Below are 25,808 nucleotides of genomic sequence, written 5' to 3' on the forward strand. Positions count from 1 at the left end.
CAATACGGGGTTAATATCCAAAATACGTAAAGAACCTATACAACTCAACAACAACAACAACAACAAAACAACCTGATTAAAAATGGGCAAAGAACCTGAATAGACGTTTCTCCAAAGAAGACATATAGACAGCCAACAGACACAGGAAAAGATGTTAAACATCACTAGTCATTAGGGAAATACAAATCAAAATCATATGAAACTATCACCTTACATCTGTTAAAATGGCTATTAATAAAAAGACAAGAAATAAAAAGTATTGGCGAGGATGTGGAAAAAAAGGGACTCCTGTGCACAGTTGGTGGGAATGTAAATTGGCGTAGCCACTACGGAAAACAGTATGCAGGTTCTTCAAAAAATTAAGAATAGGGACTTCCCTGGTGGTCCAGTGGTTAAAAAATCTGCCTTCCAATGCAGGAGACGTGGGTTCGATCCCTGGGCAGGGAACTAAGATGCCACATGCCTCAGGGCAACTAAGCCCGTGTGCTGCAACTACTGAGCCCACATGTCACAACTAGAGAGTCCACGTGCTGCAACCACAGAGCCCACACGCCACAACCAGAGAGAAGCCCATGCGCTGCAATGAAGAGCCTGCATGCCACAATGAAAGATCCCGTGTGCCACAACTAAGACCCGACACAGCCATAAATAAATAGATTGATAGATAGATAAATAAATAAATAAATAATAAAAGAAAGAATCAAGGAGAAATACATAAAGAGACCCCTTCAAGGGTATGGACTAATGAATACTAAAAAATAGGATGGAACTACCATATGATCTGGTTATTCCACTTCTGTGTATTTATCTGAAGAATATGAAAACACTAATTATAACACCCATAATTGCAGCATTATTTACAATAGACAAGGTATGGAAACAACCTAAGTGCCCATCGACGGATGAATGGATAAATAAGATGTGGTACATACAGTTGACGCTTGAACACTGTGGGTTTGAACTTTGCAGATCCACTTACAAGTGGATATTTTTCTACAGTAAACACTAGAGTATGACACAGTCTGTGGTTGATTGAATCCGCAGTTATATGTAGACTACCCCCGCGCTGTACAAGGGGTCAACTGTACATACAATGAAATACTACTCAGCCATTAAAAAAAGATGAAATCTTGCCACTTGCAACAACACAGATAGACCCTGAGGGTATTATGCTAAGTGAAATAAGTCATAAAGAGAAGACAACACTGCATGATTTCACTCATATAAATAAATAAATAAATAATGAATACCCAAACAAACAAACCAAACTAAAAAAAACACACAGATACAGAGACTAGAGTAGTGGTTACCAGAGGGAAAGGAGGGTGGGAGGTGGCTGAAATGGGTAAAGGGGGTCAACTGTATGGTGACAGAGGGAAACTACACTTTTGGTGATCAACATGCTGTAGTGCATACAGATGTCGAAACATAATGTTGTACATGTGAAACATATTTAAAAATGAAAAGTAAACAGATTAAAGAACAAACACTTGTTCCAAATTATTTTCTGATTTTTCAAAGTTTTTACATGTATTGATCATTACAAATTAATAGTGACATCTAGTACCTAGAAGGGAACAAATGAGATAACAACCAAGGAGTTAAGATATAGAGCCCAGATCCTTGAAAGATGTGTTACACAAAATAATGAGTCCTTACTTAAGAAGACCTCAGCAGGAAGGAAAAGATAAGTAAAGGAAACTAAAAGAACTACTGCAAGTTAAGCTGCAAAAAGTGTAGGAGGAGACTTGTGGTGTTCCCGAAGAAATTTCTGAGAGTTCCATATAAGCTTAAGGACATACACTTCAAACTGTCAGAAGCAATGTTGATCATAAACCCACTATCATTTTTGAAATATGTTTGCATACATAAGGAATACATGATGATGCATGGCATAGTTGTAGAGTACTACTCTCTCAGCCCTTGAAACAGGAATAAATACGCTGACTGTGAACGTTACAATATTACTATATATCTATTGAATTCTTCAAAGTCCATTTTTAGGGGTAGAGTTGAAGAGAAAAGTCTGGACATGACGAAAAAGAGAACTGCCCAGAAAAAGACTATAATATTCCAAAAGTTTATACTGATGCCTTTTAAAGACAGACTAACAACCTGGTTAGGATTTGCTGAAGAACTCTTTACCCACTGGAGCCAAATGCTTATTAACATAGAGGGTTTCTTTGGGAGACAAAGAGAGCATAGTTTTATTTCTCAAAGTATAATCTGAAATCCTCTATGACCTCATTTAATAAGAACAACAAGCAAGTACTTTATTTCTCACAGACAAAATGAGATGCAATTCCAGTTTCATTTTACATACAACTAAGGGCTTCTTATTAGTAATCATTCCAAGTGAATTATTATGGATTATTAATATTAGTACACAAAAAATTAAATTAGCATATTTCTGGATTTCAAGACTTCCAATTCAGTCACCACTAACAGGTCTGGCTGTCCTGAAAAGAATCTATTTTGTCTGCACAGCAAGTACACTGAAATTCCTGCAGTTTTAAAAAGGATACTATTTTAAGGTAATATTTTAAGTTGGTCTTTGTTTTCATTGCTGTTATTCTTGCTCTCTAATTATGAACTACTGTAACTTTACTGTTTTTACAATTTCCTAATTAGTAATTACTGATAACTAGATAATTTTTTGTGCGTTATTTGGTTAATCCTTGAGTAAATTGATAGATGTTTGCATCAACATTAACCTAAGTCTTCTCAAAACTAGACTATAATACATGTATATATTATAGTTCAAATAGAAATTCTTGATACCATTATTGACAAAGCAGATGTAAATATAACCCTTCCAAAGTGCCTATAGGGACTTCCCTGGTGGTCCAATGGTTGAGAATCCACCTTCCAATGCAGGGGACGTGGGTTCAATCCCTGGTCGGGGAACTAAGATCCCATATGCCGTGGGGCAACTAAGCCCACAAACCACAACTACAGAGCCCGTGCGTCTCAATGAACAGCCTGCATGCCACAGCGAAAGATCCTGTGTGCTGCAACAAAAGATCCTGCGTGCCGCAGCTAAGACTTGACACAGACATACATACATACATATATAAATAAATAAATATTTTTTAAGAAAACAAAGTGCCTATATAGTGTGATACTTTATGGATGTTGTCTTGTTGACAAATGTATGTCATCTGAATAACTTGCAACACAATATCAAGTTAAATGTAAGAAAACTGCTGCGTTTATAGGGCACTGTTTTGTAACATGAAAATCACATATACAAGCTCATTAGATAACCTCACTTTTTTGTTGCGATCACTAAGTTCTTTTTCTATGTGAAAGTGGTATTTGCTAAGGTAACTGGGCTATAGACTCCTCTGCACTCCTAAAAGGGCAGCAGTTCCTAAAAGCTAAAGAACTACTGGTCTTGTGTAAAGTTCATGAACCCTGCACTCAGACACAGGTTCAAATCCAAAGTTTACTATTTCCTAATAGAATAACCAGAAAGTCAGTTCCCTCATCATACCACCCTCATAGGGTTGTGAAGGTTAAACGAGATAAGTATGTAATATACCTGGCAAACAGTAAGTGCACCCTTACAGAAGGGAAAGCAGGCAGAAGATGGTATTTTGGGTCTTGCTTCCAGGCCCTTCATCTTTCAGAGAATGCTCCCAACGTCCTGCCCCAAACCAAAGTCACATCTCCGAGAGAGACACCAAACAAATAATGTGAAGTAGGCTAAACCAAAGACGTGACTTTAATTGTAAATTACGGCAAGAAAACTAATGGATAATTAAACCAATTAAGTTTGTAGTCAGGGATCACAAACCCCAATAACAACCAAACAACATAAAAAGAGGCATATATGCATACAAGTCATAGAGATGGCCCCATATTAATGAGATCAATAAAAGCTTTTAATACAAGAAACAAATCCACAAGCCTTCATAATAACAACTGAAATAAAGTTGTTTATATGATTTTTATTTTCATTTGACCCACTTTCTTGAGAACTGATCTCCCCAAAAAGGACAAAGCCTACCTCCTTATTTCACCCATCTCTTACTGAAGTCTACCCAGACATCTAATTCATTTAATATTCAATAATTCACTAAGTCCTTCAATATGTACTATTTACTAAGCACCTCTCATGGCCAGAAGTAAATAAAATATTAACAAAGCCCCAGCGCTACCCTCAAAGAGTTTAAAGTCTAGTGGGAAACAGAAATAAGTAAACAAGCAATTACTATACTATGTGTTCAGAGCAGTGATGAATGTGAGTGTTTATAGAATACCATGAGAACACATATACAAGGAGTACTGACTCTTTCTCAAGGACGCATGGTGAATGGTGGAAACCAGGAAATATTTCCTAGAAGACATCTAAGCTGAGAATGAAACGATGAAGAGTTGGGCAAAGATGGGGCACAAGGAGTAGAGGAAGAAAGTCATCCAAGCAGAGAAAACAGCATCTGTAAGATCAAGGAGACTGGGCTTCCCTGGTGGCGCAGTGGTTGAGAATCTGCCTGCCAATGCAGGGGACACGGGTTCGAGCCCTGGTCTGGGAAGATCCCACATGCCGCGGAGCAACAGGGCCCGTGAGCCACAACTACTGAGCCTGCGCGTCTGGAGCCTGTGCTCCGCAGCAAGAGAGGCCACGATGGTGAGAGGCCCGCGCACCGCGATGAAGAGTGGCCCCTGCTTGCCGCAACTAGAGGAAGCCCTCGCACAGAAACAAAGACCCAACGTAGCAATCAATCAATCAATCAATCAATAAATCTTTAAAAAAAAAAAAAAAAAAGATCAAGGAGACTAGAGGACCTAGCATAATGAATGAATAGCAGTAGTTCAATATGATCAAAGAGGCAAGTGTGAGGCTAAAGAGGTGAGCAGGGACCTCCTATGACATACTAAGGAGTTTGGAATTTATCCTGAAGGTAACAATGGAAAGCAGGGGTTTCAAACTAGAAGTGATATTATCAAGTATGTCATGAAAAAAGACTATTCTGGCTTAATACAAAGAATGGATAGGAAGGCAGAAAAGATGACGAGTTTCCTATTACTAATGCAATAATCCAAAAAGTCGAAAATAGTAGTTTGAGAATCATAATCAAAAGGACTGTGTAAATGGACAGGGGTGAGAGCAAAAGAAGAGAGAGAAGTTTCTAGCTTGGCAACTAAGTAGATGCCCATTCACTAAGAAGAAAGAGTACGTTTGAAAAGATGATGATCAGTTCCTTGGAGTTCTGGGGCTACAGTGCCATGGGATATACAAATGAAGATTTTCTATAGGTAGTTAGCCACAAACATCTAGAGTATGAGACACATCTGGATAGAGTGCTACATTTGGAAGTCATCAGCCACAGAAAGTAAATGAAGCACTGGGAGCAGATATCATCTCAGAAGAACTTAAGATCGTTTATTGCGCAAAGCATTGTTTCCTACCATGTTTCTGCCTGCTGCTGTAAACAAGCTGAGGACAGCCAGTACTGTTCCACTGACTGATACTCTTAAGTTAGGAAACAACCATCAAGATTTTTCCATGCCTTTATTATGTGCCAATATTTGTGTTAGGCATTGGACAGAAATAAAATGTGGTGCCCTTTATACATGAGAATTCTAATAAACTGTAGGTGTGCTATTATGGTGAGGTTACATAGGCATTTAACATTCAAAAAAAAAAAAAAGGAAGAACAGTATGGAATGAAGTAATCAAAAATCCTCTTAGAAAAAGTGGGGCTTGAGCTAGGCCTTAAATTATAAGTAGAATGTAGAGATATAAAGAAAGGAACTGGGATTCCAGGGAAGGGAAAATGTATAAGTAAAATACCAGGGTAAGGAATGAACATGACTTTAGAGGTAGAAAAGTAAACAAAAGTAACAACAATAAAATAGTTTGCCTGGAAGGACTAAAATGTACAAACTTAAAGCTGGACAAATACAATTTAGAAGGTCTTAATCAGCCAGAAGAGTTTAGATTTGACAGAGAAGAAAAATACATTATTACCAATGTTTAAGAAGAATAAAAGAGTTGGGTTTACGGAAGATAAAAGGTGGAATAATGTAGTGATTAAGAATGCAGGCTCTGGAGGATATTACCTGGGTTCACAACTGGCACTCCACCAATTTACCAGCTATGGGGCAAGTAATTTAACCTCTCTAAGCTTCATTTTGCTCAGTTATCAAATAGGATAATAGTAGTACCTAACATCATAAGTTAGGTATAGATATAAAATAATATGATCTATGGAAATGCTTAACAAACTAAGCAAGGAATGAATGTTAGCTATTATTTTTAGTCCATGATGGGGCATATTTTAGAAAACCTAGGGAAAGTTCATGGCATAGGTGTCCCTACCTTCTGTGACTAGAGATCCCTGAACTTATTCAATATTGCCTGAGAAAGATCTTTACTTACCACCGTGACTCCCTCATTTGATGATTTCTACCAACAGCCCAAAAACAATAATGCCTCCAAAGTTTTCACATATTCAAAATTCCAGTTGTCTTCTAGTCCCCAGACAAAAATAGTATAAACTCACCTTTCTCTGCTCCTCCCTGTAAACAATTCAACAGAAAATCATAAAAAGACTCTGCAAGGTTGGAAAGTGGAAGGCCAAATGGCTGGAGACCACACTTGAGGAACTTGAGGAACAGCACAACACTGAGTTCCCTGGATTTTCTTTTTAATTCTCATATATCCTGAATGGACCCAGGAGAGGCTAGTATCCTGGAACCTGCACCAAGATGGGGAAGGAGGAAGAGAAGGCCTGGATGGAATCTCCTAACCCTCTGGCCAGCAACTGATTCCAAATCTCCTGATTTCCAACCCAGTGACAGAAGGCAACCCAGGTAGGTGCTTTCCTCCCCAACAGTACTGGCAGAAACTTAGAGAGAAGCCCACCAGCATTAAGAGGCCCAGAGAGCTGGCCCAGGAAAAGTCTGTATCCTAGAAGCCCAGAATTCCTACATCCCCCACCTAAATGCACCAGGAGGCCTAGAAAAGCACTTTTTTCCCCCACTGATGGCAGGAGCAAGAATCAAGTGGGAGATCCACTGGCATCAGGTGCCCAGGGAGCAGGCCCAGGAAAGCACCCTCCACCCTATGGGCCAATATCTCCCACTTTCCACTCAACAGCAGTAGGCCTAAGGAAGAGCATTCCACCCGCATGAGCAGCACCAGCAGAGATCAAGCATGAGCCTCAGCAGCACCACTGAGCAAAGTAGACTATAATGCAAGTCTACTTTGTTCAGTGAAAACTGAAAACTAAACAGTCTCTGAAACCACAGCCCATACAAGTAGGCCAGGACCTATATGTTACATATAAATAGGACAACTGAATGCTAAAACAGAGATTAAATAGGATCCAGTCTCTTACTGTAACATTCAAAATGTACAAAACACAATTAAAAATCATTCACAATATCAAAAACCAGGAACATCACAGCTTGAATGAGAAAGATAATCAGATGATTCCAACATCAAGGTGAAACAGATGATGGAATTATCTGACAAGGATTTAAAAGCAACCATCTTGGGCTTCCCTGGTGGCGCAGTGGTTGAGAATCTGCCTGCCAAGGCAGGGGATACAGGTTCGAGCCCTGGTCTGGGAAGATCCCACATGCTGTGGAGCAACTGGGCCTGTGGGCCACAATTACTGAGCCTGCGCGTCTGGAGCCTGTGCTCCGCAACAAGAGAGGCTGCGATAGTGAGAAGCCCGCGCACCGCGATGAAGAGTGGCCCCCACTTGCCGCAACTAGAGAAAGCCCTCGCACAGAAACGAAGACCCAACACAACCAAAAATAAATAAATAAATTTTAAAAATTAAAAAAAAAAGCAACTATCTTCTATGCTTGAGCAAGCAATTAAGAATCTCTTGAAGAAAATGAAATAAGATAAAATCTCAGCAAAGAAACGTAAGTTATAAAAAAGAACAAATGGAAATTGAAAAAAACACAGTAACAAATAAAAACCTCATTTGAGAGGCTCAGTGACAGAATGGAAATGACAGAAGATAGAATAAGTGAACTTGAGGACGTATCAATACAATTAATAAGTCTGAAAAACAGAAAGAAAATCAATTTTTTTTTTTTGAAAATCAATTTTTAAAAGATAGGGGCTCTTGGGCTATAACAAAAGCTCTAACGTTCATATCAACAGAATGCCATAAGCAGAGGAGAAGGGGGGTGGGGGTGTGGAGGGATGCGCTAAAAAAAAATTATTCACAGAAATAATGGGAAACTTCCCAAATTTGGTGAGACATATATCTACAGGTTCAAGAAGCTAAGTGAATCCCAAATACGAAACTCAAAGATATCCACACCAAGACACAACACAATTAAAGTTCATAAAATATAGGAGAACACCAATTTGAATGATAGTAGATTTCACATTTGAAAACATGGAAGCCAGTAGGAAGTGTTATGCCATTTTGCAAGTGCTGAAAGAAAAAAACCATAAACCATTAATTCTATGTCTGGCTCAATTATCCTTCAAGAATGAATGAGGAATAAAGACATTTTCAGGTAAAGAAAACAAATCTGTCACTAATAGACTCACCCACATAGAGGGGCTGAGAAATTCTCCAACCGAAAGAAAAAAGCAGGAAGAAACCTGAAAGTTCATAAAGACAAAAAAAAAACAAAAACCACAATAGAATGGATAAAAATAGAGGAAATATAACAGACTTTCAGTCTCTTTATGAGTTTCTTAAATCGTATTTGATGACTGAAGCAAACAGTCTAACACTATTTGCTGTGGTACTCAATATATGTAAAGGAAATATTAAAACAATTATTATTTTTAAAGTGGGAAGGGTAAAGGGAACTAATTCTACTTCACTCTCAGAGGTGAAAGGTGATACCAGTAAACAGTTATAAATTATGTATGTATATTGTAACACCTAAAGCAACCTCTAAAGAAACAATACAGTGCAATATACTCAAAATACTATAGACAGGGCTTCCCTGGTGGCGCAGTGGTTGAGAGTCTGCCTGCCAATGCAGGGGACACGGGTTCGAGCCCTGGTCTGGGAAGATCCCACATGCCGCAGAGCAACTGGGCCCGTGAGCCACAACTACTGAGCCTGCGCGTCTGGAGCCTGTGCTCCACAACAAGAGAGGCCGTGACGGTGAGAGGCCCGCGCACCGCGATGAAGAGTGGCACCCGCTTGCCGCAACTGGAGAAGGCCCTCGCACAGAAACGAAGATCCAGCACAGCCGTAAATAAATTAATTAATTAATTTAAAAAAAAATACTATAGATAGATCAAAATGTTCCTGTAACCCACAGTAAGTCGAGAAAAGAGAAACAGAGGAACAAAGAGAAAACAAATACAATGGCGGACTTTAAGCCCAGTATATCAATACTGGTTTTAATGCAAATAGTCTAGAACACCAACTAAAATACAGATGTTAACACAGTGTTTAAAAAAACACAACTATACGCCCATTGTGTTTGAAGAAAATCCCTTCAAACACAATGACATAAGAAGGTTGAAGTAAAAAGACAGAAAAAGAAATACCGTACAATTTTTTAAAAGCAGTAATGGCTATAATAGCAGATAAAGTAATCTCCAGAATAAAAATAATTACTCAAAACAAAGAGCATTACCACATAATGATAAAAGGATAAATCCACCAAGAAGACATAGCAATCTTACACGTGTATGCAACCAAATCCAGTGTGATGTGACAAAGGCAGTAAGAAATGGGAATGAAAACTGAAAGAGTAAAAACTAAATCTGATGAATAAATTAAACAAAATATCTGTTCCTTTTCTGTATTCTCTATTGGCTCCCCTTTCTCCTACTATATTCTATAAAGTTTTATCCTTGGAATTTTGCTGTTCTCTATACTCAGGCTCCCCCAGAGAGCTTAACTATTCTTACAGCATAATTTAATCATGGGTTGTTGAAGTCTTTCAAATTTATCTTTCTCATTTCCCATTTTTTCAACTGTTTCAGATGTCAAGGCAGCCGAATCTAATTTCAGGCTTTTCACCAAACTACTATCACTCAGGAGCTCAGGGTCTTACTGGGAGGAATGAGACACAACCAAATGGTACAATTGGGTGCATCAATAGAAATAATGCATAAGGTAAAGAGGCTGAACAGAGAAGATGTCTTGGAAGAGAGGCTGCAAAAGAAGAGCACAAAGAGTGCTCTACCTCTACCTAGTTCCCCACTTTTAGAGATTTACCCCTGACATGGCAGGCTGAGAATACTGGGCTGCGGCCCCACCCGACCTTACTCGTAGGGCGGAGGTTCCACTCCAGAAGAGGCAATCCAAGAAGACCAGAGAATGCCATCCACACCCAACACCATTCTTATAAAGAAGGGACGTGTTACTCCAATATAAGTGGGTCACTGTTCCAACTCCCAGAGCAATGTCACAAAGCTTTTTCCCAGGAGAGGCAAGCCATAAGAACAGAGAGCTCCACACATCTCCACAAGCAGACTGACTTCATTTGGAATAGAACATGGAGAAGTTCAAGCCTAAGAACGCCAGCAAAACCAATGCTGATCACAGTGGTAAGCAATTAAGAGGAAGCTGCTAGCTACATGATACGAAAAAGGCATACAGTAGACAAGCTAGAAGTTTAAAAGAAAGCCTCAAAGACTGACCTAAAAGACTACCTCTAAGAAAGGGCGTTACAGTAACTGAATCAGACCACGGAGCAATTTATGCCTCAAGGCATTGCTGAAAACAATACAGCAATCAGCTTAGCTGAGGCTAACAGCTGATGCCAATATTGCAAGACAAACAAGAAGATTAACAAGGAGATGAAAGAGACATTAAAGAGAACTGAGTTAAAGCCATAGTCATAGGAGGAGGGAATGGATGGAGACCACAGTCAGGGAGATTGTACATATACCAAAGACTCTGCTTTTGGGACTTCCCTGGTGGCACAGTGGTTAAGACTCCATGCTCCCAATGCAGGGGGCCTGGGTTCAATCCCTGGTCAGGGAGCTAGATCCCACATGCATGCCACAACTAAGGAGCCTGTCTGCTGCAACTGACAGGGCGCAACCAAATAAATAAATAAATAAATAAAGTATTTTTTTAATTAAATGTTAATCCAATTAAAAAAAAAAAAAAGACTCTGCTTTCCACTGAGGAAATTCAGAAGGTGCATACTGCAGGGGAAACAGACTTCACTTCCAAAGTAGTCACTAAATAACCAGACAAGCAAAACAATAACAAATATTCTCAGCCCAGAGAGGGAAACAGTATCCAGAGCTGCAACAATATATTATCTAAAATGTGCAGTTTATAACAAAAAGTTGTGACACACACAAAGAAAAAGAAAAGTGACCCATTCACAGGAAAAAAACAAGCAAGCAATAGAAACTGCCTTTAAGGAGACCCACATTTTGGATTTAGCCAGCAAAGACTTCAAAGCAGTCATTATGAATATGTTCAAAGAAGAAAAGGAAATCATGCTTTAAAAATTAAAAGAAGCTTCAATGAAATCCTAATCAAACTACCAATGGCAGTTTTCACAGAACTAGAACGAAAAATTGCACAATTTGTATGGAAACACAAAAGACCCTGAAGAGCCAAAGCAATCTTGAGAAAGAAAAACAGAGCTGGAGGAATCAGGCTCCCAGACTTCAGACTATACTACAAAGCTACAGTAATCAAGACATTATGGTACTGGCACAAAAACAGAAATAAAAATCAATGGAACAGGATAGAAAGCCCAGAGATAAACCCACGCACCTATGGTCACCTTATCTTTGATAAAGGAGGCAAGAATATACAATGGAGAAAAGACAGTCTTTTCAATAAGTGGTGCTGGGAAAACTGGACAGCTACATGGAAAAGAATGAAATTAGAACACTCCCTAACACCATACACAAAAATAAACTCAAAATGGATTCGAGACCTAAATGTAAGACCGGACACTATAAAACTCTTAGAGGAAAACATAGGAAGAACACTCTTTGACATAAATCACAGCAAGATCTTTTTTGATCCACCTCCTAGAGTAACAGAAATAAAAACAAAAATAAACAAATGGGACCTAATGAAACTTCAAAGCTTTTGCACAGCAAAGGAAACCATAAACAAGACGAAAAGACAACACTCAGAATGGGAGAAAATATTTGCAAACGAATCAACGGACAAAGGATTAATCTCCAAAATATATAAACAGCTCATTCAGCTCAATATTAAAGAAACAAACAACCCAATTCAAAAATGGGCAGAAGACCTAAATAGACATTTCTCCAAAGAAGACATACAGATGGCCAAGAAGCACATGAAAAGATGCTCAACATCACTAATTATTAGAGAAATGCAAATCAAAACTACAATGAGGTATCACCTCACACCAGTTAGAATGGGCATCATCAGAAAATCTACAAAACAAATGCTGGAGAGGGTGTGGAGAAAAGGGAACCCTCTTGCACTGTTGGTGGGAATGTAAATTGATACAGCCACTATGGAGAACAGTATGGAGGTTCCTTAAAAAACTAAAAATAGATTTACCATATGATCCAGCAATCCCACTACTGGGCGTATACCCAGAGAAAACCATAATTCAAAAAGACACATGCATCCCAATGTTCATTGCAGCACTATTTACAATACCCAGGACATGGAAGCAACCTAAATGCCCATCGACAGACGAATGGATAAAGAAGTTGTGGTACATATATACAATGGAATATTACTCAGCCATAAAAAGGAACGAAATTGAGTCATTTGTTGAGACGTGGATGGATCTAGAGACTGTCATACAGAGTGAAGTAAGTCAGAAAGAGAAAAATATCGTATGTTAACGCATGTATGTGGAAACTAGAAAAATGGTACAGATGAGCCAGTTTGCAGGGCAGAAGTTGAGACACAGATGTAGAGAACAGATATATGGACACCAAGGGGGGAAAACTGCGGTGGAGTGGGGATGGTGGTGTGCTGAATTGGGCGATTGGGATTGACATGTATACACTGATGTGTATAAAATTGATGACTAATAAGAACCTGCAGTATAAAAAAACAAACAAACAAAACAACTAATACTAAACTTTCATTGGCTTATTTGTATGGAAATATGTTAATATAAATGTTTCAGACATTACATGAAATTTCTAAAAATCTTATATGTTCTGGTATAATGTTATAAGTCATAATTCTAGTTATTACTTTAAAATGTATATCTCAGAAATAACTAAATTTCCTTGTCAATTGCACTATTATGAACTTTCATCAAATCTTTAACTGTGGTCATTTTTAAGTCTTTTGTCAGTTACAGACAGTTCTGGGTGTACTCTGATGCTTTTGCAAATATGTTCCTATAAAAGGGGTTCATCTTCAAGGAATGCATAGAAAAGACTCTGACAAGTACAGGTTTCTGGTAACTGTACTGCTGAACTGAATGAATAAGCATTTTCAGAACTCTAATGAAAAACTGATGAGCTCATAAAAGTGCTAACAAAAGATCAAGATAAAAAAAAATTAATTACATGGGACTGAGTGAACTGATGAGAATGATTATAATTTTTGTGACTTTCTGTTTGAATTAAAAAAAAAAAATCCCACAAGGACTCAGAGGCAAAGAATATACAAATCAGTTTTCACTGCAAAGTAAAGGAGCTGTTACAGTGGAGGATTACTGGACTGAATGTCAATATTATGACATAGTATGAGTGTGTTTCGTGTTTGGTAACTGTAATCATTGTTGCTTTTGTTGTGGTCATCCATTTACAATGCTTGGTGTCAGTCTTTATCTCTTGTAAAAATAAAACACAGTGTGTGTGTGTGAAAAAACAAAAACAAACAAACAAACAAAAAACTACAATGAGGTATCACCTCACACCAGTCAGGATGGCCATCATCAAAAAATCTACAAACAATAAATGCTGGAGAGGGTGTGGAGAAAAGGGAACCCTGTTGCACTGTTGGTGGGAATGTAAATTGATACAGCCACTATGGAGAACAGTATGGAGGTTCCTTAAAAAACTAAAAATAGAACTACCATACGACCCAGCAATCCCACTACTGGGCATATACCCTGAGAAAGCCATAATTCAAAAAGTCATGTACCACAATGTTCATTGCAGCACTATTTACAATAGCCAGGACATGGAAGCAACCTAAGTGTCCATCGACAGATGAATGGATAAAGAAGATGTGGCACATATATACAATGGAATACTACTGAGCCACAAAAAGAAATGAAACTGAGTTATTTATTTATAGTGAGGTAGATGGACCTAGAGACTGTTCATACAGAGTGAAGTAAGTCAGAAAGAGAAAAACAAATACTGTATGCTAACAAATATATATGGAATCTTAAAAAGAAAAAAAACCAAATTGGTTCTGAAGAACCGTGGGGCAGGACAGGAAGATGCAGACATAGAGAATGGACTTGAGGACATGGGGACAGGGAAGGGTAAGCTGGGACGAAGTGAGAGAGTGGCATGGACATATATACACTGCCAAATGTAAAACAGATAGCTAGTGGGAAGCAGTCACATAGCACAGGGAGATCAGCTCAGTGCTTTGTGTCCACCTAGAGGGGTGGGATAGGGAGGGTGGGAGGGAGAGGCAAGAGGGAGATATGGGGATATATGTACACATATAGCTGATTCACTTTGTTATACAGCAGAAACTAACACAGCATTGTAAAGCAATTATACTCCAATAAAGATGTTAAGGAAACATTAAAACATAAAATTAAAAGAAGGTAATGGCAATGTCTCATCAAATAGAAAATAAGCTAATAGAACTTACAAAAGAAGCAAATGGAAGTTCTGGGGTTGGAAAGTACAACTAAAATGAAAAATTTCCTAGAGGCTCAACAGTAAATAGGGACAGACAGAAGAATCAGTGAATTTGATGATAACAGAGACTATGCAAGCTGAAGGACAGCAAAAAAAAAGAATAAATAAAAATGAACAAAGGCTCAGAGAGCTATTCGACAAGATTAAGTGCACTAACATATATATAATGGGGGATATCTGAAACAGAAAAGAGCAGAAAAAAATAATGGCCAAAAACTTCCCAAATTTGATGAAAAACATTATCCTACACATCTGAGAATCCCAATGAACTCAATGATAAACAGAGAGATCCATACCAACACATCATAATCAAAATCAAAATGCTGAAAGACGAAGAGAATATCCTGAAAGCAGCAAGAAAGAAACAAATCACATACAATGGAACACTAATAAGAATAGCTGATTTCTCATCAGAAACAATAAAGGCAGAATACAGTGGAAAGACATATTCAAAGTGCTGGGAAAAAAAACTGTCAACCAAGAATTCAAAACCCAGCAAAACTACCTTTCGAAAAGATAAAATAAAAACATTCCCAGATATACAAAAACTGAGAGAATTTGTTGGTGGCCGGCCCATCTTACAAAAAATACTAAAGGAAGTTCTTCAGGCTGAAAGCAAGTGACACCAAACAGTAATTCGAATTTACAGAACAAAACAAATAGTGCTAGTAAAGATAATTATGTTAGGTAATTACAAAAAGACAGGACACTTGCATATTTTCCTTTCTTCTAACAGATTTTAAAAGCAAGCTTACATAAAACAACACATATATAATTGTATTATTGGGGCTATAACATATAGAAATGTAACATATTCAACAATAACATCAAAAGGAGGTACATGGGAGCAAAGTTAGAGTACAGCAAGGAAATGACACTGGGTGGTAATAAATCCACAGGAACAAATAAAGAGAATAAGAAAGAGAATAAGAAATAAGAATAAATTCAAATAATAATGTAACAAGCTCTATAAATATAAATATTTGCTCTCTCTACTTCTCTGAGCTTCTTTAAAATACATAAAATTATATAAATAATTATGACAATGTAACAATCTACTCTTGGGTTTGTAACATATAGGTGTATTATGTATTATAATAAGAGCAAATACAAAGAAGAGGGAATAGATCTATATAGGAGAAACATCTCTGTATCACACTAGAATTTAGTTAGTATAAACTGGGAGTATATTCTGGTAAGTTAAGATAAATTTTATAAGCCCTAGAGCAACCACTAATAATATAACTTTAAAAATTAGCTAGGACTTCCCTGGTGGCGCAGTGCTTAAGAATCCGCCTGCCAATGCAGGGAACATGAGTTCGAGCCCTGGTCCAGAAAGATACCACATGCCGCAGAGAAACTAAGTCCGTGTGCCACAACTAATGAGCCTGTGAGCCACAACTACTGAAGCCCACATGCCACAACTACTGAAGCCCACATGCCACAACTACTGAAGCCCGCACACCTAGAGCCGTGCTCCGCAACAAGAGAAGCCATCGCAATGAGAAGCCCACACCACAACAAAGAGTAGCCCCCGCTCGCTGCAGCTAGGTAAAGCCTGCATGCAGCAACGAAGACCCAATGCAGCCAAAAATAAAATAAATAAAAATAAATTAATTAATTAATTTAAAAAAAAATAAAAATTAGCTACAAAATTATTTTTTTTTAATTTAATTAATTAATTTATTTATTCTTGGCTGCGCTGGATCTTCGTTGCTGCGGGCAGGCTTTTGCAAGCGGGGGCTACTCTTCGTTGCGGTGCGCGGGCCTCTCACTGCAGTGGCCTCTCCTGTTGCGGAGCATGGGCCCCAGGCGTGTTGGCTTCTGTAGTAGTGGCGCACGGGCTTAGCTGCTCCGCAGCATGTGGGATCTTCCCAGACCAGGGCTCGAACCCGTGTCCCCTGCATTGGCAGGCGGACTCCTAACCACTGCGCCACCAGGGAAGCCCGCTACAAAATTATTAAAGAAATTAAAATACTGGAAAATATTCACTTAATGCAATAAAAAGCAGTAAAGGAAGAACAGAACAAAAGAGTCATGAGGCATATGGAAAAGAAAAAGTAAACCAGCAAGTGTAAATCCAATGTTATCAATAATTACATTAAATGTGAATGGATTAAACAATCACATCAAAGGCAAAGACTGTCAGTCTGGAATTAAGAAATAAAAAAGATACAACTATAAGCTATTTACAAGAGATACACTTCAGCTTCAAAAACATAAATAGGTTGAAAGTAAAGGGATGAAAAAAGATACGACATTCAAGCAGCAACCATAAGAACTAGAAAGTCCACACAGACATAATACAAAATAGACTTTAAAACAAAAAAATATGTTGCTAGAATTAAAGAGGGACAACAGCAAAAAGGTCAATTCATCAGGAATATATAACAATTATAAACATAAATGCACTTAATATCAAAGTCTCAAAATATATGAAACAATTCTGACAGAAAAGGGGAAAACAGACAAACAATAATAATTGGAGACTTCAATACCCTACTTTCAAAAATGGAGAAAACTAGCAGAAGATCAACAAGGATCAGAAGACTTGAATGCTATAAACCCACTAGAACTAAGAGACATGTATAGAACACACCACCTAACAACAGCAGAATGCACATTCTTCTCAAGCGCGAACCATACATTCTACAGGATAAACATTATGGTAGGACATAAAACATCTCTCAGTAAAATTTAAAAGCACAAAAATCCTATAAAGTATATTAGGAAATAGCTTAGATGAATTAAAACAAAAACACAACAAACGAAAACTTAAGGCACACAGCTAAAGTAGTGTTTAGAAATCTATCAATGTAAATACCTACATTAAAAAGAAACATCTCAAATCAATAATGTAACATTTAGGGAAACGTAAACCAAAACCACAAGATACCACTTCACAGCCACCAGAATGGCTATAATCAAAAAGACAGAAAATCAAGTGTTGTTGAGGGTGTGGAGAAACTGGAAACCTCATAATGCTGGTGGGAATGTAATATGGTGCATATTCTTTGGAAAACAGTTTAGCAGTTATTCAAAATGTTAAACACTGTTACCATGAACGAGAAATTCCCACTCCTAGATATATACCAAAGAGAAATAAAAATAACAAATACACAAACCTGTACGTCAATGTTCATAACAGCATTATTCATGAAAAAGTGGAAAACAACCCAAGTGTCCATCAACTGATGAACAGGTAAACAATATGTGACATATCCATACTATGGACTATTATTTGGCAATAAAAAGGAATGAGTACCGATATACACTATAACATGGATAAATCTTGAAAACGTACTCAGTAAAAGAAGCCAGCCACAAAAGATCTCATATTGTATGATTTCACTTACATGAAAATGTCCAGGATAGGCATCTCCAACCTCAGCTGACTTCTCAGAACTACCTGCCAATCCATCTGCTTATCCTTGGTCAGCTCCATCCCCTATTCACTTCAACATAAATTCTAAGCCTTCATCAAGCCACTCTCCTCAAATCCCTTAACCCACCTCCACAACTCTCAACCTCCCTCAGCAGACAATCTTGCTTTCTACCTCAAAACTAATCTCTCAGTTTCCTCTCTGTAAACTTGTATCTGTTCTTATGCTCATTTAATTCCCTTTTCCCTTCAAGTCACAGAAAGGAATATAGAAACAAACTGACTCTAATATCAGACTCCTCCATGTAATTCAGTTCTAAACACTGTCATGAAGAATGCAATGAAAATCAAATGCTTCATCTAATAAAAGATCTGAGGATTTATAAATACACCTAATCCAAAGTTAACATTATTGCAGGAGTTCAAAAGTAAAAAATTAGGCACAGCAAGATATTTTTAACAAGCTAGTCATAGGACACTTAATATCTCCTTCTCGGGCTTCCCTGGTGGTGCAGTGGTTGAGAATCCGCCTGCTAATGCAGGGGACTCGGGTTCGAGCCCTGGTCTGGGAAGATCCCACATGCCACGGAGCAACTGGGCCCGTGAGCCACAACTACTGAGCCTGCGCGTCTGGAGCCTGTGCTCCGCAACAAGAGAGGCCGCAATAGTGAGAGTCCCGCGCACCGCGATGAAGAGTGGCCCCCACTTGCCACAACTAGAGAAAGCCCTCGCACAGAAACGAAGACCCAACACAGCCATAAATAAATAAATTAATTAAAAAAAAAAAATCTCCTTCTCTACGTACCTGTTGAATGTTTGAGAGTCCCTGGCACAGTGTCAGGAGATACCCTCAACATTCTGAGATCTGAAGAGTGATACTCCAACTCTCTAGTTGGCTCATGAGGAACAAATGGAGGCAATACAGATGAAAAACACTGATTAATGTCCATATTAGAAGGATATACCTATGAAAAGAGATAAAAAATGAAGAAAATAAGATTAATTTTAGACTTCATCTACTAAAAAATAACCTCATTTTTATGAAAATGAATGCTAAGCAGCTATACCAGTTCCTCAAGATCATATTCTCAACCCTCCTGAATTCATATATAGGTCATATCTTGTTTGGTTAATTCCAGGAAGGCTCTACAAATTATTTGAGGGTTTGGAAGTCTACCTGTATAGAATATTACAGATAGGAGACCTAGAAGTGCTCTATAACTCAGAAGTTTGCTACTTAACAATAGTATGATCTGAACTATGGTAATATTCTTGACAAGCTCAAGGACATTTTTTTTTTTAAGAAGGAGAGGTATGTTAGGGAAAGGAAAGAGGAAAGGAGGGAAGAGAGAACAGAAATATTTTCAAGAAATCCACAAATGTTTAGAAGAAAAATAAACGCATCAAAGAACTGCATCTGTGATCAGTTACCAAAAAACATAAGTTCTCAAATTTTTTGAAACAAAAGTAGTGGGAAATATAAACTGATGAAGTAAAGGTTAAATGCTGAAAAAGAAGTTCCTGAAGTTTCATGACATTCCAGCAAGTCCTTGTTAAAAAGGAAATCAGGGCTTCCCTGGTGGCGCAGTGGTTGAGAGTCTGCCTGCCGGTGCAGGGGACACGGGTTCGGGCCCTGGTCTGGGAAGGTCCCACATGCCGCGGAGCAACTGGGCCCGTGAGCCACAATTACTGAGCCTGCGCGTCTGGAGCCTGTGCTCCGCGGCGGGAGAGGCCGCGATGGTGAGAGGCCCGCGCATCGCGATGAAGAGTGGCCCCCGCTTGCCGCAACTGGAGAAAGCCCTCGCATAGAAACGAAGACCCAACACAGCCATAAATAAATAAATAAATAAATTTAAAATAAATGTGATTTGAATAAAATATAAAATCTGGTTTAAAAAAAAAAAAGGATTCCTTCTTACTAATAGTCTACACAATTCAAAAATAATTGGATCTTCATACAAACCATGGCTTCTGTGAAAAAAAAAAAAAAAGGAAATCAGAGGGGACTTCCCGGGCAGTCCAGTGGTTAAGACTTTGCCTTCCAATGCAGGGGATGTGGGTTCGATCCCTGGTTGGGGAGCTAAGATCCCACATGCCTCATAGCCAAAAAAACACAAAACATAAAACAGAAGCAATATTGTAACAAATTCAACAGACTTTAAAAATGGTCCATATCAAAAAAAAATCTTTAAAAAAAAAAAGAAAAAAGAAATTAGAAACTATTAGTACTGATGTTGGTACATAAACATTACACAACTTTTCACCAAATTCACAGTATACTCTCATATAAAAACAACATACCACTTTTATTTTCCTAAAAAGTTATTCCAGTGCTGCCCTCTCAGGAGGGAGTCTAAAAATGTACATAAGCATGAATTTTTCTATCCTCTTTTATGAAGGGTTTTTCAGTGTGTAGTAACAAACATTCTTAAGAAGCTGGCAGAATGTGGAAATAAATAATTCTACTTCTTCTGCCCATATAGTTTCTCTAGACCCATGGTTCTCAAATGGGGAAGATTTTGCACTCCCCCACCTCCCCCCACCAAGGAACATGTGGCAATACCTGGAGACATTTTTCGCTGTCATAACTTTAGTGGGGGTAATGTTACTGACATCTAGTAAGTAGAGGCCAGGGATGTTGATAAACATCCTAAAATACACAGAACAGCCCCCCACAACAAAGAATTATCCAATCCCAAAGCAATAACGCAGAGGAACCTTGCTCTAAACATAGCATGAAGTTCTTAGTTTTCAATTATCCTACTGCCGAACGAGACAAGCAGCTTATTAATAGCATGGGTTTGAACTGCACTGGTTCACTTATACATGGATTTCTTTTTTTCAATAGTAAATACTACAGTACTACACATGATCCAAGATTGGTTGAATGTGTGGATGTGGAAGAACCATGAATATGGTGGAACTGGGGATACAGGGGGCCAACTGTGGATTTTCAACTTCGCAGAGGGTCAGTGCCCCTAAATCCCACATTGTTCCCAGTCAACTGTATATATCACATATATGATAGATAAGTACTTGTGTGTGCTCATGCATGCACTGTGTTTAATAGAAGTTTTCCCCTAAAGCTTCCAAACGTAGGGAAAAAATTTTCTATTCCAATCTTGACTTCGATAACATTTCAAAGCTTCGAAATATATAGATTATTAGAGCAGTTAATAAAAAAGAAAATGCAGAATGAAAAAGATGAGACGTATTTGTTTAAGAGATCAACAGATGTTTATCACTAAAAATTAAAGGAGTCAGGAGGGAAAACAAAATCAAGATTGGTTTATCTCCTAGTTTTTATCAATAATGAAGACAGAATCAAAGACAATGAAGAAACCAAGAAATGCTAACACCTCTATAAGAACTGAGAAAATCTGTAAGTCACTCTGATTTTAGGAAAAAAATGAGTCATTCTGATCTAAGCAAGGTGAATGAGATGTTGGGACGATTCACAGGAAAATTTCATGCAAGATAGAATATGGGTCTACCTAGGAGAAATAATACTAGGGTCTTAAAATAGAGATGATAACCATCCACACAGAGAAAAGCATTTAAACCTTGAGAGGAAACAAATTCTTTGGGATGGAGGGGGGACCAACAAAAACACGAAAGAAATCTAAGGAGTCAACCTTAAATAATATTTAAGAGTTACGTGGCCAAAATAAGGGATACTAAAACAGTATTTTATTATAGAGGCTAAAAGAATGTAATATGCTGCTGCCAGAAACAAGGAGAGAGAAGGAACAGAATAACGAATTAGAGTAGGAAAGCCCTGGTAAGAGTCTAATGGTCTAGTTTCAGTAAAGGGAACTAACAGCCAGGCACTAACCATGTAAGTGCTACATACCTTACACCCCATTTAACATAACATTTGAGGTTGATTATTATTGTTCCTATTCTTTATGTAGACAAGGAAGGAGAGTGATCCTCGAAACTCATTTGCCCAAGGCACAAGGCTAACAAAGTAACTGAACAGGGTTTTGACTCCAATTCTCCACAGTCTCTTCATAGCCCCAACCTACATCATACATAAGTGGATCCTCAAATAATCATTTAGAGAATGACGGATACGTATCAAAGTGAGGCAAACAAGTATGAATGCCCCTTTTGAGACACAGATGAGAATAAGGAAGAAACCAAAGAGTAGGCAAACCCCCTGAGAGCAAGCTGGGCCATGCAGGAAAATTATCACCATGTCTGGCTCATTGTTTCCCTCATGTTAGCATTACGTAACTCCCAGACCACAGAAGAGAGCTAAGAGTGAAAGACAATATAGAGAACAGCATCCTCCCTGGACTAAAAACCTACAGTTAAGGGCAAATAAAATTTGAAATTGGGGCTTCCCTGGTGGCACAGTGGTTGAGAATCTGCCTGCCAATGCAGGGGACACGGGTTCAAGCCCTGGTCTGGGAAGATCCCACATGCCGCAGAGCAACTAGGCCCGTGAGCCACAATTACTGAGCCTGCGCGTCTGGAGCCTGTGCTCCGCAACATGAGAGGCCGCGATAATGAGAGGCCCGCGCACCACGATGAAGAGTGGCCCCCACTTGCCGCAACTAGAGAAAGCCCTCGCACAGAAACGAAGACCCAACACAGCCATAAGTAAATAAATAAATAAATAACCCCCCCCCAAAAAAAAATTGAAATTGTGTAAGAGTTAATCTCAGCACATCACTGTTAACTGAAAATACATCTTCATGTCTTTAAATATATTTTATCTACATGAAAAGTTGACATAAATTACAAAAGTAGCACTATCAAAAAAATCAGAAACTCTCAGTTTAAATATAATTAACACTGCTGTATGTTATATATGAAAGTTGTTAAAAGTAAATCCTAAGAGTTTTCATCATCAGGAAAAAAATTTTTTTCTATTTCTGTAATTTTGTATCCATATGAGACGATGGATGTTCACTAACTTTATTGTGGTCATCATTTCATGATGGATGTGAGTCAAGTCATTACGCTGTATCCCTTAAACTTATACTGTGTTGTATGTCAATTATATCTCAATAAAACTGGAAGAAAAAGGAAAAAAGAAACTAAGTTTAAAATTGATATTTTGTTTCTCATTCTTATTAAAACTAACTTTGACCTTCACTCTTGCCAAAATGATGCAAAATCTTGGCTTTGGTTTCACTGAAGAACAGTTTATGGTATAGTGGTTAAGTATATTGACAAGGTTAGTTTCAAATACTAGTTCCCCTACTTGCAAGTTCCTTAACCCTCTAAATATCAATTGTAAAATGGGGATGATAATAATCCCCAACAATCCTCCCTGATAGGATTGACCAAAGGCCTAAGTGAATTGAGGCATGTAAGTAAATCTCTTAGCATATTATTTGAGCACAGCGTGTAAGCTATCATTTTCATCCCCATCGTTATTAAATTGAAAATTAGAATTAAACAATGTCTAGAATGTTGAAGAAAATAAAACTAACCTAACAGTTCTCTATATTAAAATTTTTAAATAAATTCAATAAATTGTAAATAAAAGGAAAAGTTCATCACAAAATCTTTGTTCAGTTTCTCTTTTCAACTACCTGAACCTAAAGGTCAAAATATAATTGCAGGGACTTCCCTGGTGGTCCAGTGGTTGAAACTCTGCGCTCTCAACACAGGGGGCCAGGGTTCGATCCCTGGTCAGGGAATTAGATACCGCATGCCGCAACTAAGACCCAGTGTAGCGAAATAAATAAATAAATAAATAAATATTTTAAAATATAATTGCAACTCAAACTAGCAGCTTTCCAATGACATACTAATCTTATACATGGGAAAATAGGAAAAGGAAGGTAACATTACGTATACCACATATATGACCTAACTGTCTTTAATGACTAACAGAATGTAAGAATATATTATCAGGAAGTGGGACCCAGATTGGAGCTGACAGTATCAGACAAAACCAGATGGGCAATGGGACCAGAGAAACATTAAAGCCAAAAGATCCAAGGATCCAGGTAAATGAAGCCTTGTATGTAAAAGAAAATTTTGACTTCAAGATACCTCTGAAGTTAAAATCTTTCAGGGGTTTCTAAACAAATACTTGAATATGTCAGGGCCTATATACCAAGGCCCGTACATTGAAGGCCAGAGGGGGAAAAAAGCACAACTGAATATCTCCATGAATGAGTCTAATCTTAACACCATCCCAAAGGTTCTTGCTGGCACAATTTGGAAGAGTTAAGATGCCTCAAGATGAAAGGCCTGCAAGCTCCAAAGGATGGCCTTTTCCAAAACACCACAGAAGTCACTAAGTCTCATGGTCTACGAAGCACAAATATTTCTTTTATGCCAACCTCTAACAAATTAATGCAGCATATTCCTGGATATCAGATGAAAACCAGATTAGACATCACAATTTGGTATTAGAGGATATAAACGGCCCTTTACTTTCATCCTCATTTTTCAAATAAAATATTTCTTTCCCTACCGCATAAGAAATGTCAAACAGAAAAACTTACAGGCTCTTCAAAACTGCTCTCTTCCTTAGATGGCAGCTGTACAGTAGATTGCCAGTGCAGGGAGCTGTCACAAATCTCTAGATCATCAAGCAAATTTTCTAAACCTGCTAGCTTAATGCACTCACCAGTCAAGTCACCTTGGTCACGTATCTGGGAAACAGTAAAGAGTAAAAGTAAAAACAAATAACAATACCATTTCCTGAAACAATACTGGAAAAGACCATGCCTCTCCCCAACAATCATTTTATTGTCTCACCTCTCTTTGTAGTTCAACAACTCTTTTCCTGCATACAACAGCATTTTCATCTAGGCTACAGCATTCAGTATCATCATCCAGAGTATAGATGTCAGATTCAGCCTTCCCCTGCAGGCCCTCTACAAAATAGGAGTCATTTTGCATAATTGTATAGACAGTAAAACTGGACTTGGCTCCCACAGGCCGAGGAATTTCACCTTGGTCTGTATCAGCTTTCAGCAATGTCTCTTGGCCAACTGCAATTAATGATGCATCACTGATCACTGGCAAAGCACCTTGTGACTGCATCACATGCCACCAAGTTTGCTGAAAAGCTGCTTCCTACAGCTGCAGATGGACCTTCAATGACGTTACTAGAGTTTCCATTCTTACCCAAAATACAGTTTGAGGAATCTGCAACTTCTTCAAAGGTGTGCTGCTTTAAATCTTGTAAAACCAAAGAATCTGAAGTCCATATTTTCATTGGATAAATAATGTTTGAAGATCCTAACTTCTCTGCAAGGTCAAGAGCAGAAACAGACTTTATCTTCCCAATGGGAAGAAACGGTTCATTGTCTGTATCATACTGAAATAAAGCCGACTGTGTTTTGCCAAGACCAACAGCCTGTCTGAGAGATTTTTCACTTAAAGAAGATGACGACTTAAGCTCTGGACTAAGAGAAAGTGGCTTAATGAATATTTCCTGAGGAGCACTGGGGAGTGATTTTAAATTAGGATGCCAGTACAGGGAGCTATCACCATCATCTTTTTTATACAACAATGGTTTTGAAGCTGCTGATTCAAACACCCCAGGAGTAGATTGATAGGGTGGATGATTAAGTTTATCAAAGAAAAAGTTTTCATAATAATTTAATAAGGAAAGATCTGGATTTTTTGGTTCACTTTCTTGGCTGTCATTTGTTAAAGATTTATTGATGTCAGTTTGGATTTCATTTACTG

The 25,808-nt window shown here is 38.1% G+C and overlaps 1 protein-coding gene across 1 annotated transcript in view; it reads right to left on the bottom strand.

Annotated features, from left to right (window-relative positions):
* The window catches only part of ALMS1 (ALMS1 centrosome and basal body associated protein), a 166,450-nt gene that overhangs the window by 106,584 nt on the left and 34,058 nt on the right, over nt 1-25,808 (bottom strand). Inside the window, exons 6-8 of the mRNA XM_036873812.1 lie at nt 24,870-24,988; nt 24,614-24,763; nt 18,946-19,105 (exon numbers count right to left, since the gene is read on the bottom strand). Coding sequence (XP_036729707.1) covers nt 18,946-19,105; nt 24,614-24,763; nt 24,870-24,988 — 429 coding nt within the window. The remainder of the gene's footprint in view (nt 1-18,945; nt 19,106-24,613; nt 24,764-24,869; nt 24,989-25,808) is intronic.

This window comes from Balaenoptera musculus, chromosome 13 (genome assembly GCF_009873245.2).
Source record: "Balaenoptera musculus isolate JJ_BM4_2016_0621 chromosome 13, mBalMus1.pri.v3, whole genome shotgun sequence".
In the NCBI taxonomy this organism is placed as follows: Eukaryota; Metazoa; Chordata; class Mammalia; order Artiodactyla; family Balaenopteridae; genus Balaenoptera; species Balaenoptera musculus.